The 18,301-nt window shown below is 40.0% G+C and overlaps 1 protein-coding gene across 1 annotated transcript in view; it reads right to left on the bottom strand.

The window, feature by feature from the left end:
- LOC145979517 (histone H2A deubiquitinase MYSM1-like) overlaps positions 1 to 18,301 on the bottom strand; it is a 59,827-nt gene that overhangs the window by 33,981 nt on the left and 7,545 nt on the right. The window contains exons 2-4 of the mRNA XM_083112460.1: positions 17,557 to 17,854; positions 14,808 to 15,791; positions 7,887 to 8,043 (exon numbers count right to left, since the gene is read on the bottom strand). Of these exons, the coding sequence (XP_082968586.1) occupies positions 7,887 to 8,043; positions 14,808 to 15,791; positions 17,557 to 17,854 (1,439 nt within the window). The remainder of the gene's footprint in view (positions 1 to 7,886; positions 8,044 to 14,807; positions 15,792 to 17,556; positions 17,855 to 18,301) is intronic.

The raw sequence follows: 18,301 nt of genomic DNA, 5'->3' as shown, positions 1-18,301 counted from the left end.
ACATTTTCAATTTAGCGCATTTTCTGTCAAATATCTGAAATTATACCTTTATGGTGTTTTTAAACTACTGTTTCAAAGTAAGTTAAATGGCTTACGCCTCTTCGTGAGAGTTTGATATCTTGAAAGTTATTTTCCATACCCCTTTTTTTAATTTTAAGGTAAGGATTTTAGATAATGGAATTTTCCCCGTATATACTGAAGGGTGCATAATGACCATAAGTGGCGACGCACCCAAAAAATTAAAATCAATCAATCTCACGTGACAGATACCGATATATTATGGCACCAAAAATTGGCATTATCTTTTTTTGACTTGTTAAGTTGAAAAAATTGTGGGAAATACATGATTTAATGTGGCTGTCGGAATTATTCCATGTACGTATAACTCTATAGTTTACTCTTGAGTAAAATGTTGGAAACCTTGCATGTTCTATGTAAACAAACATGGCCTAGAAAAGACAAGAATGTTGAATTTCATGGAATTTTTCGTTGATTTAGGACATTTCTTTAAAAAAAATTGCTAAAAATGCCAACAATTTGCATTTTATGCCAAATTCACATTATTTCGAACGGGCGAAAAATGTGTCCAAGACATCATCACTGCACATTCCTAAACATAACTTCGCAGCAATTACCGTTTTTCACAGTTTTCGCATTTGCGAAAAAAAATCAATGTCCCTACTAATTGGAAATTACTTTCTGGCCACCCCTCGTATACATCAGTAGATGGAAAGTGAAAATTTAGCAGGGCTGGCAGAGAAAAGTCAATTCTTGAAGAAAGTGATTTGCTTTTATGATTGAATGATTCGAGTAAATATGATATTAAAATATTTACGTATTTATTATTAGTATTATATTTCATAATATTGGACATTAACCTTACTCAGTGAGAGATTAATGACCATCTCTCATGAGTTAAAACAAACAGGAATTTACAGTGTTGCAGTAAATTTGAGGTTGGGAGCATGCACTTGCCAATTTTTATAACGTTCACTAATGCGGTTTATGTTTCACGTTTTCGTGATAGTATTTAATATATATTCAATTTGGTTGGATTCTTCTTGATATATAAGAATAGTGCAATGTCATTGTAAACGTATGTTAACTTGTGCGAAACCAGTAATACGTCAGGATGATGAAAGAAAACTTTCGTAAGCACTGCTACATTAAATAAGGTGAAGTGAGCCAGAAGAGTAATAAAATTCCAGCAGCATATTTGCAGTCTAAAGCTCTTCTTGTTTATGCATTCGATTTTTGTTGGATGTTGAAGTCCATGCAATTTCTGTCGCATGTTGTAGTGAGATACTTTGTCGGGTGGCGATATTCGACAAAAATCGTATGTATCAATGGAACCTATTTGTTTCCATGTTCCTTCAGTTTGCCCAACAAAATGCCTTACTACGACGTCCGACAACTATCGGACGGCGCCACCCGATCTTATCCCCTCCATCTGTTGACAAGTCCCCTTACTACTCCCATATGGACAAGAAATAAAATGATAATTCAATGCATTTTCCACGTAATATTTAGAGGCTTAACATTTACTCCCCCGATGATACCATATGGTATCATCAGTGTAAGGTCGTACTTGCCCGATGATACCATATGGTATCATTGTGCTGATTACGAAATGAATGTGCTTTTTGGACCTTCATACACTTGTGTTTGGGTGGAAACTCTGACACAGGTCTGGAGCAAGCCTGGGAAATTGATATTGATGACCAACCTCCCCCCTCTCTGCAACATACTAAGGTTTGCGCCTGCTCCCCAAAATAGCGAGGAAGAGGGGGCAAACTCCAGATTCTTATGGTTTCTTCATTGACATTAGGGGGCTGCAGCCCCAAACCTCCTTTCCTCGGTTCAGAGTTCTAAATTGTACACGGTTGCATGCTCTGATGTTTTAGCTGCAAATTAAAACTTATCTGAAGTAGATTGCTCGCATAGTGCCCGAGTTATAACAATTTTCTGAGCAATATGCAAATTACCTATTTTTAGTAAAAAACAGTGTTTCACATTTTGGCTTATGGCACCCAAGAACATGAAACATGTTTCATTCTCTTTGGAAACGTCCATTCTTTGAAGAGAATACTAAGGTTTGCACCTTATCCCAAAAATAGCGGGATTTTACAATTTTTATTGAGTGAAGTATTGTTAATTTAAATAGTTCTAATATTATTATAACAATATTGTTTGACTGAATATCTTTAAGCAAACTTCAGATTTTTATGTTTTTTTCATTGAAATTCAGGGGTCGGGCTCCCCCAAACCCCCTTCCTCGGTCAGGCATTCTGAATTGTACACGGTTGTATGCTGTGATGTTCTATCTGAAAAACAAAACTTATCTGAAGTAGATTGCTCCCATAGTGCCCGAGTTATAACAATTTACCTCTAAAAATTCAAATTACATATTATTTTTCGTAAAAAAAAACAACACATTTTGGCATATTATTCAACTTGTATGGCACCCAAGAACATGAAGCATGTTACGTGCTCTTGAGAAATGTCCATTCTTTGAAAAGAATACTAAAGTTCGCGCCTTCTTCCCAAAATAGTGGGAGAAGAGAGGGCAAACTTCAGATTTTTGTTTTTTCTATTGAAATTCGGGGGTTGCGCCCCCGAAACCCCCTTCCTCGGTCCGGCATTCTGAATTGTACACGGTTGCATGTTATGATGTTTTAGCTGCAAAACAAAACTTATCCGAAGTAGATTGCTCCCATAGTGCCCGAGTTATAACAATTTTCCTCCAAAAATGCAAATTACATATTTTTCGTAAAAAAAAATAATCACATTTTGGCTTATTATTCAACTTTTATGGCACCCAAGAACATGAAACATGTTTCATTCTCTTGAGAAATGTCTATTCTTTGAAAAGAATACTAATTTCCGTGCCTTCTCCCCAAAATAGTGGGAGAAGAGGGGGCAAACTTCAGATTTTTGTTTTTTCAATTGAAATTCGGGGATCGCGCCTCCCAAACGCCCTTCCTCGGTCCGGCGTTCTGAATTGTACACAGGTGCATGCGCTGATGTTTTAGCTGCAAATTAAAACTTATCCGAAGTAGATTGCTCCCATAGTGCCCGAGTTATAACAATTTTCTGTTCCCGTGCAGAGTTCCATAACGATATCTTTAAATTAAAAAAAAAAAAAAGTAAATGAAGACGAAATTCCCTGACATTTCCCTGACTATTTTTGACACCTCAAATTCCCTGACTTTTCCCGGTTTTCCAGGTCTGTCGCCACCCTGATAACATTTGCCAAAAAAGTGTCCCTTTGGCTAAGTGACTTCTCCCTTTTATCCTGTCAGCAAACATGAAAAAGGGGGGGGGGGGGTGATGGAGATTGTTTCAGCCACGATTTTCTCGCTCGTGTGTGAACACAGGCTGATTACAGGAGAGGGTGGAAGTGGACCCCGCCTCCTATCCTTTGATGTCTAAAATGTGGTTAACCCTAATTATTGGGAGGCACGAACAAAAACCATATAACAAATATAAAAAAAGTGACTGCCCCATCCCTTCCCAGCTCATTCTCCGCCACTAGTGTGAAGGGCAATGTGATAATTGCAGAATTCAGGTCTCTTTTTTATGCTGTTGTCTGCATAGGAAATATTGCCCGGATTATTGTCTTTTGCATGGTAAAACGTTAAGCAAGGATTATTTCTTTCTTCTTCACACTGCTGGTAAAAGTTCAGTCTTCAACAGTTGTGTAATATTTAAGTTGTGTAATATTTAAAGTGCAGAGGATTTTCTCTTCCGCCACCTGTTGCTCGAACTTCCAGCCGGTCACCTTACACTGCAGCTGGCACCAATGTTTTGTCTAGCATTTGGAAAGAAGTCCCTTGCCGATAACATCAATGACTCATCCAGCGGGAAGGGAAAAAGTCATTGTTTTGAATCTTGCGCAGCTGTTTTGATTTAAAGATAACGAAATTCAAGCTGTTTCAATCTCCAGAAAGAAAAACAAGAGTTAAAACAACTTTATGTTCTGCACCTTCTGATAAGCAAAACTGTACATTTTATTTTACACCTGAACACTCAGAGCAGTGTTGGAAGGAAATGCACACAATATAATTGTCGCTTTTCTTCAGGACCATTCATGTGAAAGAAGAAAAAAAAAGTGCTCCATAGAAATGGACGCGCTGGCTGGGCCTCCGTGTCAGGGCAATAGTGTTTTCTTTCCTTATAGAAATATTTATTAATATGTTAATTAATTAGGTAATTATGTGTATGTCTCAATTTATTATGCATTTTTTAGGTTCGTATATATTCCATGTATAAAAAAAAGCATGTAGCTATCTGTTCCTTCTTCGTGTCTCGAACGTTCAGGAAAAGGCAGGCGTTTTTAGCAGTTAAAGATTAAAAATTTTGAAAGAAGGGCTGTTGGCAACAAACGCCAACCAAACATATATAAACTCCCAGATGAGAGTGGGGGAGGTCGGTTGTTGGAACTGAGACTTTGAGGAAGAGGCTGTTTTGCTTCGGTCAGCTTGGATCGGAGGTCACATCTCCCGTAACGGATGCTGTAAGAGATTGGATTGCCGGAAAAGCTAGTGCCTTGGTGTCCAATTTACAGGTAAAATGATCTTTTGTACTGGATGTTATTTGGAAGTAATTGCGGTGCACCGGGCAGCCTAGTGCCTTGTCACCGTGGAGTGTTGAGAAATGTACACGTTGGGCACCCTCGCACCTGATAAGATGTTTCTTGGAGTAACGCAAGTCTACCTTGTGACAAGTGTACTGCCGATGTAATTCATGAAATGTAAAGCATTCAGGTACAAACAATAGAGATTTCCAACATCAAAATTAGAGTTTTGGCCCGATAATTAGAGAAATGAACGTTCGGATACGACTTGTATATATTTAAATTTATGTTAATTAAACTTTAGAAAATATCCAAACTTTCTGTTTTTAATTTCACAGTTGCTGGTCAAGGTAATTTATCCCCCTCATCAAAAGGGTTTTGTAAAGGTTATACATTATCTCTTGGAATTAGTAGTTAATTATATAATTATGTTGACTTGTTGCAACCCACGTGCACTGTTGTACAAAGTCAAGGAAGAGTTTTGACTGCTTCCTGGAATGGGGGAGGGGGATGAATATGAAGTTGGCTGAAGCAAAGAAAACGTGACTTTCGTGACTTTTTAACGACTGAAAATCACAGCCGAGCCAGAACGAAATTTACAGCCCCGCCCTTTTTTTTGTGCCTAGAAAGGTTGTGTTGTGTCTCCTGAGAAGTCTTATCTTACCAGTTAATCCTGTAACGGACAATGCTCTAGTAGACCTGTATAAAACCCAGCATTCATTCTGCCCGATTATCTCACGATTTTTGCTGGCGCCAGTGGGACTGGTGTCAAGATTCTTCGAGTTTCACTTGCAACAAACGAAAGATTGTTTTCCTTTCCGTAGGTCTCAGTGCAAACAGGTTTCTCATGAACTTGAATTGTAAGAATTTCGGGGAAGAGCAACGACTGTGCACAATTAAAAGAAAATAACAATATTTAAAATCCTTTTTTGTGAAAACATTTTCATGTTCTATTTTCCTTCTCACAACACGTTATAAGGGGTATCGTTATGCGAGTCATATCATATTCATATGTATTCATGTTCTTTCCCTCTATGATTGATAATGATTATTGATAATTTGCCACGACTGTTGCTTCGCACATGTTAATAATCTTGAGGACTCACAAAACAAAATCTGTATATCTGATGGCAACAGTGTGCAGCACGATAAGAGAAGCAGTTCTTTTGAACGGTTCAATGACAATAGCTAATCTTGATTTCCGAACGGGATCTAGAAAGAAAATGCTTCTTCCTTTTATGCGATTTGGTGAATTTGTGCAAAACAAAGATCAAACAATGGGTTATTGATCATTTACGGACATACGTTGGAAGTGAAAGCAGCTCTGCGCTGAGGATTGGACTTCTTGCAGGAAATCGCAGGATGGAATCCTAAAGTGATGAACGGGTTGCGGAAGAGCGATTCAAGAGTTCGGCCGAAAGGGAATGATAGACACGGAAGTTGGCTGCAATTCATGCTCGAGATATCAATGGATATCGGACCATCCATAAGTTATCCATCCAAGTTATATGATGCCTATGATTCACGAAGAATAGGATTACCTTCATCATGAGAAATATTGGTGCACAAGTGAAGGTGTAGACCGATATTTGAATTTTATTTCTCGCTCAGTGTTCATAGATCGAAAGACCTGGAATTATTGTAATAACGAAACTTTATCTACCTATGTGCTAACAAATAAACCCAAATCTAACTTGGGATTCATGAAACTCATCTGCTTCATACGTATTTAAGCTAGCTCTCGTGTGCGAATATTATGGCCATAATACGGAACTTAATACTTCGTTAATTTGGGTGGGAAGCGCATACTAGGGGTAGCCATCTTGACGAGGAAATCTCGCTGCCCAAGACTATGTAGATAATAATTATTGTAAATAATCTTCAATTTCTTGTGCCCAATATACTCATTACTTTCTATGTTATTTTGTCAGAACTTACCATATAATGAATGAGGGATTTTGTGACGAATGTTCACGTCAGTCAGCTGTTGAAAATTGATGCAGCTAAAACTTAAACTGACAAGTTCTATTGTTCGTATTTACATATTTGAAATGGTATAAAATTGTATTTGCCTAGCAAGGTTAAAACAATCTAAACTGATAATTCTCCAGAATATTATCACACGTAATAATCGACAGTGTCGACAAGCTTAGTGTGATCGGTTGTAATGTAAAAGGACAACAGCCATAACAGCTGACACTTCATGTACGACTACGCTATTGTCCAGCATGATGGTTAGGTGTAAAATGTTGTTTGCACAAAATAATATGTTTTCTGATCGTCGTAGTTCAAAGTAAAAATCAGCAGATTTTATTTCTGCAGTTATTCAAGTTAATAAAAGCACATAAATCAATTTTCTAGTGTTGATATTATTAAGTTATAGGTTTCTCAATTCATGTAACGTAACCATGTGTGTACTAATGTCAGTGATCTCTTACAGGTGGGGGGGTTCACTTCTTACTGGTCACTCGTGTATGATTAATAACTCAAGAAGTTGTAAATTAAAGTTACCATAACGTATTCTTTATCTGGGAAAGAATTCGAATTAAGTTTATCTTTTCGGGTGCGTTAATAAGTCAATGGAGAGAGGTTCATTTCAATATACAGGGTGCACAGGTGACAGTGGGAATTTTTTGTACAAAGCATAAATTCATTTCTGCTGCAGCTTTTATACTTCTTGGGCTCTAGATTGGTGAACATAACCTTTTAGGATAATTTTATGTCAAGATTCTATTGGTCCGATTAGGTTTAATCAGTGTGATTCTTTTGATACGGCAACCGGCGTTACCGATGTGATGGGTGATGTTGAAGTCATTCATGGGAATTTGATGTGATTTCAGTGTTCATTAAATTGAGAAGTCTTGTAAATTGATTATACCAATTTAGTATACCCATCCTCCAGGCATTGACACTCAGATTGGGAGTTCTCACCTCTCAGGGTTCGTCACAACGTGTCATGTGCTTAACAGGTTGCATAACTACACAGGATAATTGGTGTTACCAACCAATATTTAAGCCATAAAATGCATTTATAATTTGCTTGAATACCAGCAGGTCATTATAATGCCGATTATTTTTATCAATTTTTGACTGACAGACAGGAGGACAGATCGATTGACATAATAAATATCCATCTACTCCAGTACATGAAATTATTGGTATTACAACCTGGACCACTGACTTCGTCTAATATGCTGTGCTAAACATTCTGCCACAGAGGCTGTCCTATACTGAAAAACCCATGTAAATAATTCATATGAATAAATCTATAATCTGCAACACTAGATGTGCACAATCCAAGTATTCTTACCACAGCCAAAGTTAATTGCCCCGGCACGTTCAAGGTAAGCATGGATTCGTCCAATGCAATTCACATCACCACAATTCTTCAAGCCAGTGCGAACGGAAGTTTTTGTAACATATCCTGGCTTGCTTCTCTGCCAACATTCCAGTATGTGATTGCGGATCTGGAAATGACAATACAGTATTAATAATACATTGAAGCAACAGTAGATATGAATTTTTCTCGCAAAATAGAATAGAATGCAGATTTCACATTTTCCTTCATTATAAATTAATTACATTCCCCTAAAAAATGTATAACTGATTTAAATTCATAGCACAAGCTGGGTTGTTTACACATATATATAATAATTCTGTCTTTTTTGTGAAAAATTATCAATTTCAGTGTTATTGAATGTCAAACAACAGACTTTTGCGATTGGTGGCAGTGAGATGTCAAAATAATAAATTAACATTTTGTGTAAGAACAGTATGGACACTGTTCCACAGTATAGTCCTTATTTAACATATACAGCGTGTCCAAGACAAAACGCCCTAATTTGAAACACTTATACTGAACATAATAAACAACCAAGACAATTTTGTTAGGTGGTATATGTAGAATAGCTGCGGAAATTTTAATTATGTAATGTAATAGCAAGATCATTTTCATTGCAGGTGCTGAAAACCGAAAAAATGGAAAATGACAACGAATGCTTAAAAAGCACAAACCGTGTGGTGGTATGCAGAATTAGGGTCCATTATCGCAGTTCAACGATGTTTCCGTGCAGAGTATCACAGAGACCCTCCAGATGCCAAGAGAATCAAGGCGTGGAAAGCAGCGTTTCTAGAGACAGGATCTGTTGCTGAGAGGCATGGGGGTGGCCCTTCAAGAACATCAGAGGAGAATGTTCGGCGCATTTCAGATACATTTGCAAGAAGTCCCAAAAAATCTGTTCGTCTGGCATCACATGACCTTGATGTCCCGAAATCAACTGTCCACGATGTGCTACACAAGCGCCTAAAGCTTTATGCATATAAATTGCAATTGTTACATGAGGTGAAACCCGACGATAAACCCAAACGAGCAACGTTTGCCGAAGACATTCTTCAGCGCATCGAGGAAGACAACAACTTTTTGGCCAAGGTTATGTTTTCTGATGAGTCAACATTTCACCTCAGTGGTAAGGTCAACAGACACAACGTGTGAATTTGGGGTAGTGCACATCCTCGAGAGGACATAGAGTACCAACGAGACAGCCCGAAGGTCAACGTTTGGTGTGGCTTACTCAAGGATGAAGTTATTGGACCTTTTTTCTTTGCAGAGGCAACTATCACTGGTCACACATATCTTGATATGTTAGTTAATTTTGTGTTCCTTCAGATAAGACATCGACACCCACACCAGCAGGATGGAGCACCTCCACACTTGCATTTGGAACTTCTAAACACATTGACTGAAGAATTCCCACAAAGATGGATTGGGAGAGGTGGTCCAATTACCTGGCCACCCCGGTCGCCTGACATTACTCCCCTGGATTTCTTCCTGTGGGGTATGTTAAGGACAAGGTGTACTCTATCAAAGTGATAACTGTGGAACAGCTTCGTGAGAGGATTGGAGCTGCTATTGAGACAGTTACGCCACAGATGCTACAGGCTACCTGGTGTGAAATCGAGTATCGATTAGACATCCTCCGTGCCACTCGTGGGGCACATGTAGAAATGGTGTGATTGCACAAACTAAACTTCATAACTATGTGTATCCACTGTTGTATCAATCTTCTTTATGCATCGAATACATGTTGTATTACAGACAGTTCAAATTAGGGTGTTTCATCTCGGACACCCTGTATATAAGAGAGTTGTGCTAGTGTAGCTGGTATGGCAACTGGCTGCCACACATGAGGATCCTGGTTTGATTCCCAGGGTGACTGGAACTATGTTGTCTGTTTTTCACTATCAAATATTACAACACATGCCCTTTAATGTGACAGAGAAAATATTTTATTGTAAATAATAGAACTTTGTGTATGCTATACCAGGAAGATATCTGCAAATCTGATAGGAGGGAGGAAGGGAGGAGGGAGATATATATATATATATACAAATAATGAAGGAGACAGTAAACACTTACCACACAAATAGAAATAATTCAATATTTCGCGATCTGAGTCGCATTTTCAAGAAGGTAGATAAAAGAACGACGACACTGTGAGTAGAGGCACAGAATACTGACCGTAGCGTCTCTACGGTCAGTGTTGCCAGAAACAGTTGAAAGGAAACACGAAATACTTTAGCCAGTGTTTACTGTAAGGTGGGTGGGTAGTTTCGGGGAGGAGAGGAAAGAGTTACTGGTTGGCTAGGTTGAGTCCGGGGGGTATAGTGGCGTGCATGCCTGTTATATAGGCCCTTTCCCATCGCCTGCGGAAAGATGTGTCAGAGCGGGGGGGTAAAAGGTGGATGATGGCAACATGGAAGCAGTTATTGAAGGTGGTGTTATGGCTGTTGGTGTGGATGGCAACTGTGAAATCGGAGTTTTGGGTGGAGGAACGGTGATTATTTATCCTTAGATTCAAGGGGGTGGAGGTTTCTCCTAGGTAGAAGTTGCTGCAGATTTGACAGATGAGGGTGTAAATTAGATTGGATGAGTGGCAGGTGCCCTTAGGGTGAAGGGTGAACTCACCTGCCGCTGTAGGGATCAGGAGGGTGGGGGAGGTGATGAGTATGGGGCAGGTCTTGCATCTGGGTTTGTTGCACCTGTGGGCTGGGGGAAGGGGTGCGGAAGGGGTGGGGGTGTTTCGGACCAAGATGTTTTGGAGGTTGGGGGGGCGACGGAAGACGACCCTAGGTTTTTCCCGAAAGATGTCTCTGGTCTCGGGATCACTGTGCAGGATGGGGATGAGGGAGTGGAGGGTATGTCTGATTTTCGTAATGTGAGGGTGGTATTGGGTGATCAGAGTTGGAGGGTTGGTTTTGGGTTGTTTGGTGCGGTTGTGGGAGTTAGCTCTAGTGATTTGTTTGTTGATGAGGGTGGAGGGGTAGCCACGGTTGGTTAGGGCTTGGTGCAGGCGTAGGTTGTAGTTTTGGCGGGATGAGGGGGATGAGTTGAGCCGCTGGCCTCTGAGGGCAAGGGAAAATGGGATGGCTTTTTTGGTGTGGTAGGGGTGTGAGCTGGAGTAGTGGAGATACTGGAGGTGGTTGGTTGGTTTGATATGTATGGATGTTTCCAAGTGGTCTCCCGCAATGTGCAATGTGGATGTCCACATCGAGGAAGGTCACTTGGTCTTTGGAGTGGAACCAGGTGAATTTGAGGGTGGTGAACTCATTTAGTCGGTTTAGGAATGTTGTGAGGGAGGGTTCGCCATGTGTCCAGAGGAGAAAAATGTCATCAATGAATCTTAGCCAGAGGAGTGGTTTCAGTTGCTGGGAATCAAGGAATTCCTGTTCCAGCCTGCCCATGAACAGGTTGGCATAAGAGGGGGCCATGCGGGTACCCATAGCTGTGCCACGTATCTGCAGGTAATGTTGGTCACCGAAGCAGAACTTCAGGAATTCCTTGACTCCCAGCAACTGAAACCACTCCTCTGGCTAAGATTCATTGATGACATTTTTCTCCTCTGGACACATGGCGAACCCACCCTCACAACATTCCTAAACCGACTAAATGAGTTCACCACCCTCAAATTCACCTGGTTCCACTCCAAAAACCAAGTGACCTTCCTCGATGTGGACATCCACATTGCACATTGCGGGAGACCACTTGGAAACATCCATACATATCAAACCAACCAACCACCTCCAGTATCTCCACTACTCCAGCTCACACCCCTACCACACCAAAAAAGCCATCCCATTTTCCCTTGCCCTCAGAGGCCAGCGGCTCAACTCATCCCCCTCATCCCGCCAAAACTACAACCTACGCCTGCACCAAGCCCTAACCAACCGTGGCTACCCCTCCACCCTCATCAACAAACAAATCACTAGAGCTAACTCCCACAACCGCACCAAACAACCCAAAACCAACCCTCCAACTCTGATCACCCAATACCACCCTCACATTACGAAAATCAGACATACCCTCCACTCCCTCATCCCCATCCTGCACAGTGATCCCGAGACCAGAGACATCTTTCGGGAAAAACCTAGGGTCGTCTTCCGTCGCCCCCCCCCCCAACCTCCAAAACATCTTGGTCCGAAACACCCCCACCCCTTCCGCACCCCTTCCCCCAGCCCACAGGTGCAACAAACCCAGATGCAAGACCTGCCCCATACTCATCACCTCCCCCACCCTCCTGATCCCTACAGCGGCAGGTGAGTTCACCCTTCACCCTAAGGGCACCTGCCACTCATCCAATCTAATTTACACCCTCATCTGTCAAATCTGCGGCAACTTCTACCTAGGCGAAACCACCACCCCCTTGAATCTAAGGATAAATAATCACCATTCCTCCACCCAAAACTCCGATTTCACACTTGCCATCCACACCAACAGCCATAACACCACCTTCAATAACTGCTTCCGTGTTGCCATCATCCACCTTTTACCCCCCCGCTCTGACACATCTTTCCGCAGGCGATGGGAAAGGGCCTATATAGCAGGCATGCACGCCACTATACCCCCCGGACTCAACCTAGCCAACCAATAACTCTTTCCTCTCCTCCCCGAAACTACCCACCCACCTTACAGTAAACACTGGCTAAAGTATTTCGTGTTTCCTTTCAACTGTTTCTGGCAACACTGACCGTAGAGACGCTACGGTCAGTATTCTGTGCCTCTACTCACAGTGTCGTCGTTCTTTTATCTACCTTCTTGAAAATGCGACTCAGATCGCAAAATATTGAATTATTTCTATTCGTGTGGTAAGTGTTTACTGTCTCCTTCATTATTTGTATTTATCCGCCCTTCTGGCACCATTTCTAACCCTATTCCTGTATATATATATATATATATATATATATATATATATATATATATATATATATATATATATATATATATATATAGATAGATACGATTAAGAAACTTAAAAATATTGTACCTGTCTACCAAAATAAGAAATTCACAATTCTTGACTCTTTCATGACCTTTTTTTTATTGTTCTTAACCATTATATTTGACGCCCCCTTAGATAAAGTTTGAAATTAGCAATTAAGAAAATAAAGATTTATTTAATAAAAAATCCCTACCAAAAGGCCAGTTAAGATGAAAACTGGAGCTGTATTTAACAACAGAATTACACTTGCTTTATCTATTCATGCATCCTGGACTGTATTTGGCAGACTAGCAAGGCTCTGGCATCTGGACTTACAGCCAGTGCAGTGGAACCCCAATTTTACATTTTCCTGCATTAATCATTCAATCTTGGATGCGACATGCTGACCTCACGTCATCCCATTACCGGTTGAAGAACTCCAAATCTTTAGGTAGGATTGTGGGAAGGAGACTGGCAGTCGGGAGATAGGCCAAGGCCCTTCCAGAGCTGTCGAGCCACGGATTATTATTATTATACAAAGGCTGTCGCAGAGAAGGCGAGACAGATTTTTTTCCTGGCTTGGCAACACTGCCTATGGTTTTGGCACTAGTCACGTCGTGTAGGATGACTCATTCTGTTTCCGTAGCAAGTTGTCACATTGCGAAACCACGTTAGTGAGCAGCTGTGTTGATTTACGTGGAACGTGTTTTGTTTACCTCTCCAGGTTTTTGTGCATAACATTGCTTTTCGCAATGAGTATTCAAGATGAACAGCGACATGCCATAAAATTTTGTTGGCGTTTAGGGAAAAGTGCTGCGGAAACATATGAAATGTTTCAACAGGCATATGCCGATCAAAGACAGACCGAGTAGAACCACAGTATTACCAAGGAGTTATTGAGACTGCGCCAGTACGTAGCAAAAAGAGGCCGCATTTGAAGAACTCCTTCATATTGCACCACGATAACGCACGCCCGCATACTGCGTGGGCTTTTCAGGATTACGCGACGAAGAGAAAAATAGAAATTTTCTCGCATCCAGCATACAGCCCGGGCCTTGCACCCTGCGACTTTTGGCTATTTCCACTTTGAAAGGCCGCTTTACGTGGTCGTCATTTCATGATGAACAAAGAAGTGATCACCGCAGTGCAAGTTTTCTTCAGTTCGCTACCTGACGATGAATTTTCAAAGATATTCACAAAGTGGCAGGAGCATATGGACGCTTGCTAAGCTGTCAATGGTGCCTATTTTGAAAAAGATGTACGTCTGCTCGATATGGCCGATTCTGAATAAAAATTTTGTGGTTTGTATTTTTGTTTCATTTTAATGATTCTTGGAGGGGTCCATGTACATGCTTGTCTTTTAACTGCTACGCAGTCACGACTTTTTGACCTATTGCGCTCATTTTGGTCTCAATCGGCAGCTAATGAACCAAATTTTCACCCTAGCACATTTGCTAGCCAATGGAGGTTGCTGTTGTCCTATACAGGAATTAGTCTCACCTTCTCTGCGACAGCCTTTGTATATACACACATTCATACTTGGTGTTCCCAACATAGCAAAATATTATAAAATTTTCTTCAATTATACATTTCCCGCATTTTAAGTTTTTCCAGCTTGGTCCCCTGAAAAACGTAAAATCGAGGTTCCACTGTATAATCTTATGTGATGCTCATGTTGTCATCCCTATCTCTATATATTTGTGATTGTTCCTTTATTCACCTTATCTTTCCATTCATACTCATCTTTGCAATTAGCCAAAGTGACAGAAAAGTGAAGTAAAATAAATTCAATCAATCAATCAGTCATTGTGGCACAGAAAATTCTTGACCACAAGTATAATTTCTTGACCCATGTTGTTATTTCCTTACATTTTCTACACTGGTAGACACCCTGTGTAAGGAAGGAGGAAAAAGAGGAAGTGGGCAGTACAAAAAAGAAAAGAAAGAAACAAGTGACAGGAAAATAATATCCTTACCTTTAGGTAGCGTTTTGGAGTTTTCGTTGCTCGTCCCTCAAAAAATTCACCATGAATCAGCCTCTCGTCTTCAGTTATAGTGTTGGGATCTAAGTGACATTCTTTCTCAGGAGTGGGTAAGTCAAGAATCAACTGGAGAATTTCATTGTGCGAAGGCTTAGTCTTTCCATCTCTGTATACTTCATTTTCACTCTCGTTCAAGGCCTCGAGATCGTCACTGGTATTCATTTTCTCAGAAGTTTCCATCAAGTCCAATGACTCCTCGCTGCTTGCTTTGTTCAAACTTACAGGCACGCAAATCTCAGATGAGGTTGAAGTTGGTTCGACAACTTCCTCTTTGATGATCGGCACAAGAATTCGGCTTTGAAAATCATCAGGATCGTCAACTTCGATTTCACCTTCGTCTTCTGAATCGTTGCTCTCTTTCTTAATGCGAACAATTTCTTGGCTGCTCGATAATAAGTCTCCACGAATAAGAGAATTGTTAACGTTAGCAACAGGATGAACCTCAGAGTTCAAACTGGAACTTAAATCGTCAGGTGGTTCTTTTTTAATACTGACCTGAGTTTCGAATCCTTTCCTCTCTATGTCTTGCCTGTATTTCTTAAGTATCGACCTCTGCACTTTTACTTTTCTAAACTTTCTTCCTTTGCTCTGAAGTAGCTTAGGGCTTTGGACAACCGAACTTCTCTTTCCTTTCTTGTCATTTAGTTTCCTTGAAACTGCAGTGGAGGTTACCGAGATTGTAGGTTGGGCAGTGGTAACGACAGCTATCACCTCTTCCATAGAGGCTGGAATCTCCATATCGTCAATGATCTCTGATACAGAGAAAACAGGAGCAGTTCCATTGTACGAAATGCTGGAGTCATCCATGAAAGACACTGTCTTAACATGATTATTAGCCTTTGCGTACACTTTTACTTGATGGGAAGTTTTTGTTCCAATGAACTGTGCTATTCTGACCCAGCTTCTGCCAAACATCTCCTGGAAGGAATAAAAAGACAAAATGTATTGTGCATTCATCTGAAAACTAAATATGTACATACTTATGAGTAGATGGTATCAGTGGTGTGCCCAGAATTTTCAAAAGGGGTAGCACCCCTCATTTTGAAATTTTCCTGCCTTTGACATTCTTTTTTTTTATGAATACTGGGCCAAAGGGAGAGGGAGGTATAACTCCAACCAACCCTCACTTGGGCACGCCACTGGATGGTATCATGTTATTCATTTGTAAGTAGCACTTTTCTCATCGAGATCTCAGTTTAAAACAAAAACGACATTTATCCTTTATATATGAAACTTTGTTTAATATCTATTTAGAAGATATAGTGAAAACTTGTTTCCAGGGCACAGGAGGTGTCAAATTGGGAGGAAGAAGAATAAACTGCATAAGATTTGCTGATGACATGGCATTATTCGCTGAGGATGAAATAACCATAAATAGTATGTTAGAAGAGTTAAACAGCAGCTGTGAGCAGTATGGAATGAAGATTAATGTAAAGAAGACAAAGGCAATGGTTATAGGATGGAAACCAAGTAATATTAATGTGAGAGCAAACAGTGAAAGAATCCAGCAAGTGGATAGCTTCAAGTACCTCGGATGCACTATAAGCAGTGACATGAGCTGCAACCAAGAAGTGAAAATGAGAATCGCAATAGCAAAAGAAGCTTTCAATAGAAGAAAAAATGTTTTTTGTGGACCCATGGACATAGGTCTAAGGAAGAGATTAGTGAAATGTTTTGTGTGGAGTGTAGCACTATATGGTGCAGAAACCTGGACGTTGAGAAGAAATGAAGAGAAACGACTCAAAGCTTTTGAAATGTGGACATGGCGAAAAATGGAGCGTGTAAAATGGACAGACAAGGTAAGAAACGAAGCCGTACTGAAAAGAGTTGGTGAAAAAAGATCTATACTGGAGACCATCAAGAAGAGGAAAAGAAACTGGTTAGGACACTGTCTAAGAAGAAACTGCCTGCTAAGAGATGCCTTGGAGGGAATGGTTGAAGGAAGAAAAGTCCGTGGAAGAAAGAGATATCAGCTTATGGATGATATTAAATTAACTGGGTCGTATGCTATTACGAAGCGTAAGGCAGAGAATAGGGAAAGCTGGAGATTGCAGTGAAAAACCTGCCAATTAGGCAGAAAACAATGAATGAATGAATGAATATGAAACTATTATGCACAGGTTCATGGTTGCCTAGAAAGTACTATTTTCTATCTGATAATACACTAATAAGTATATTATAGAATCAATAAGGTCGATTTGAAGTTTTCCTGGGCCCCAAAATGAAAAAAATAATCTAAAAGCAATAAAACATAAAATCCATGGAAAATTTACAATACAAAGATAGATGGGACCATGAAGCAAAAATGTAAAATTCACTGTGCTTTCATGATGAAGAAATTCTCATCGGTAACAGCCAGGTCCAGATCAGAGTGTCTGAGAGCTAACATGACTCTCAAAATTCTCATCAATCCCTGAAGATGAATGTGACAGTTTAGAAAGCTCAGAAGCTTATTCATAGCTGACCTGGTATTTATTCCAAGTGTCTATTCTTCATTCACAACCAGGAAAGCTTTAAGAAGTATTATTTCGACATTCCTGAAAACCAATACCTCAATGAAAATTTAAAAAAGAACAAAAATGTGGACAAATATGCCTCGGACATATGACCATAATCTGTAATCTTTCTTTTCCCCACAAGAATAAACACAAGTCAACTGTGTAAATACATGATTAATACTCACCAAACCTTTTTCAAAGAGAAGTTTCTCTCTATCCGACCATGCAGTTTCATTTTTCTCCCACTGGCATGAAGCAGAACCCACACTTCCTTGGTTGAGACCAGCTATGGAAGACAGAGAAGTGAATCCGAATTGCTGCCTGTCATCTTGTATCAGTTTATCAGTTGACGTTTGTGGCTTATCATCTGCCTGATCTGTGTACCAACCCTGTGTTGTTTCAAGAAGCCATTGTGGTGCTATGTAGTCGTGTAGAAGGTCTGCAGTTTGAGATCCCAGGACTCCTCCATCATAACAAGAACCACTGGAAAACAAATACTCTGCTCACCAATCATATTTAGATTTCCTCCAAATAATATGGAGAATTTAGAAAGGTAAACTAGATTTCTACAACGATGAAATTGTACAATAAATATGCTCAAGTGAGTTTATCTGCACAGCCATTTCTGTTAGAAGAGTGGGTCTTAACCTATAATATGCCATGAACAGCTTCAAGTATCTTTCGTTATTGTAGATCTCCAAGACTTAACTCAGTAGTTAAAGTCTTAAGTATTACTAAGAGTTATTTTAAATTGCTCAAGGGTTAAATTCATTAGTTTATTATTTCTCAGTGTTTAGTGTCTGCATCAAATCAAATGTCATGATTAACATAGATCTACATGTATTTGTTGTACATCTATATGTAACATTATAAATATTCTCAGTGTACATCTTATTATGGTAAGACATCTTAACCTTTTGACGCCCAAGC

This window comes from Lepisma saccharinum, chromosome 26 (genome assembly GCF_977018435.1).
Source record: "Lepisma saccharinum chromosome 26, izLepSacc3.1, whole genome shotgun sequence".
NCBI lineage: Eukaryota > Metazoa > Arthropoda > Insecta > Zygentoma > Lepismatidae > Lepisma > Lepisma saccharinum.
The sequence above is the reverse complement of the archived record's forward strand: the minus strand, read 5'-3'. Positions and strand labels throughout refer to the sequence as shown.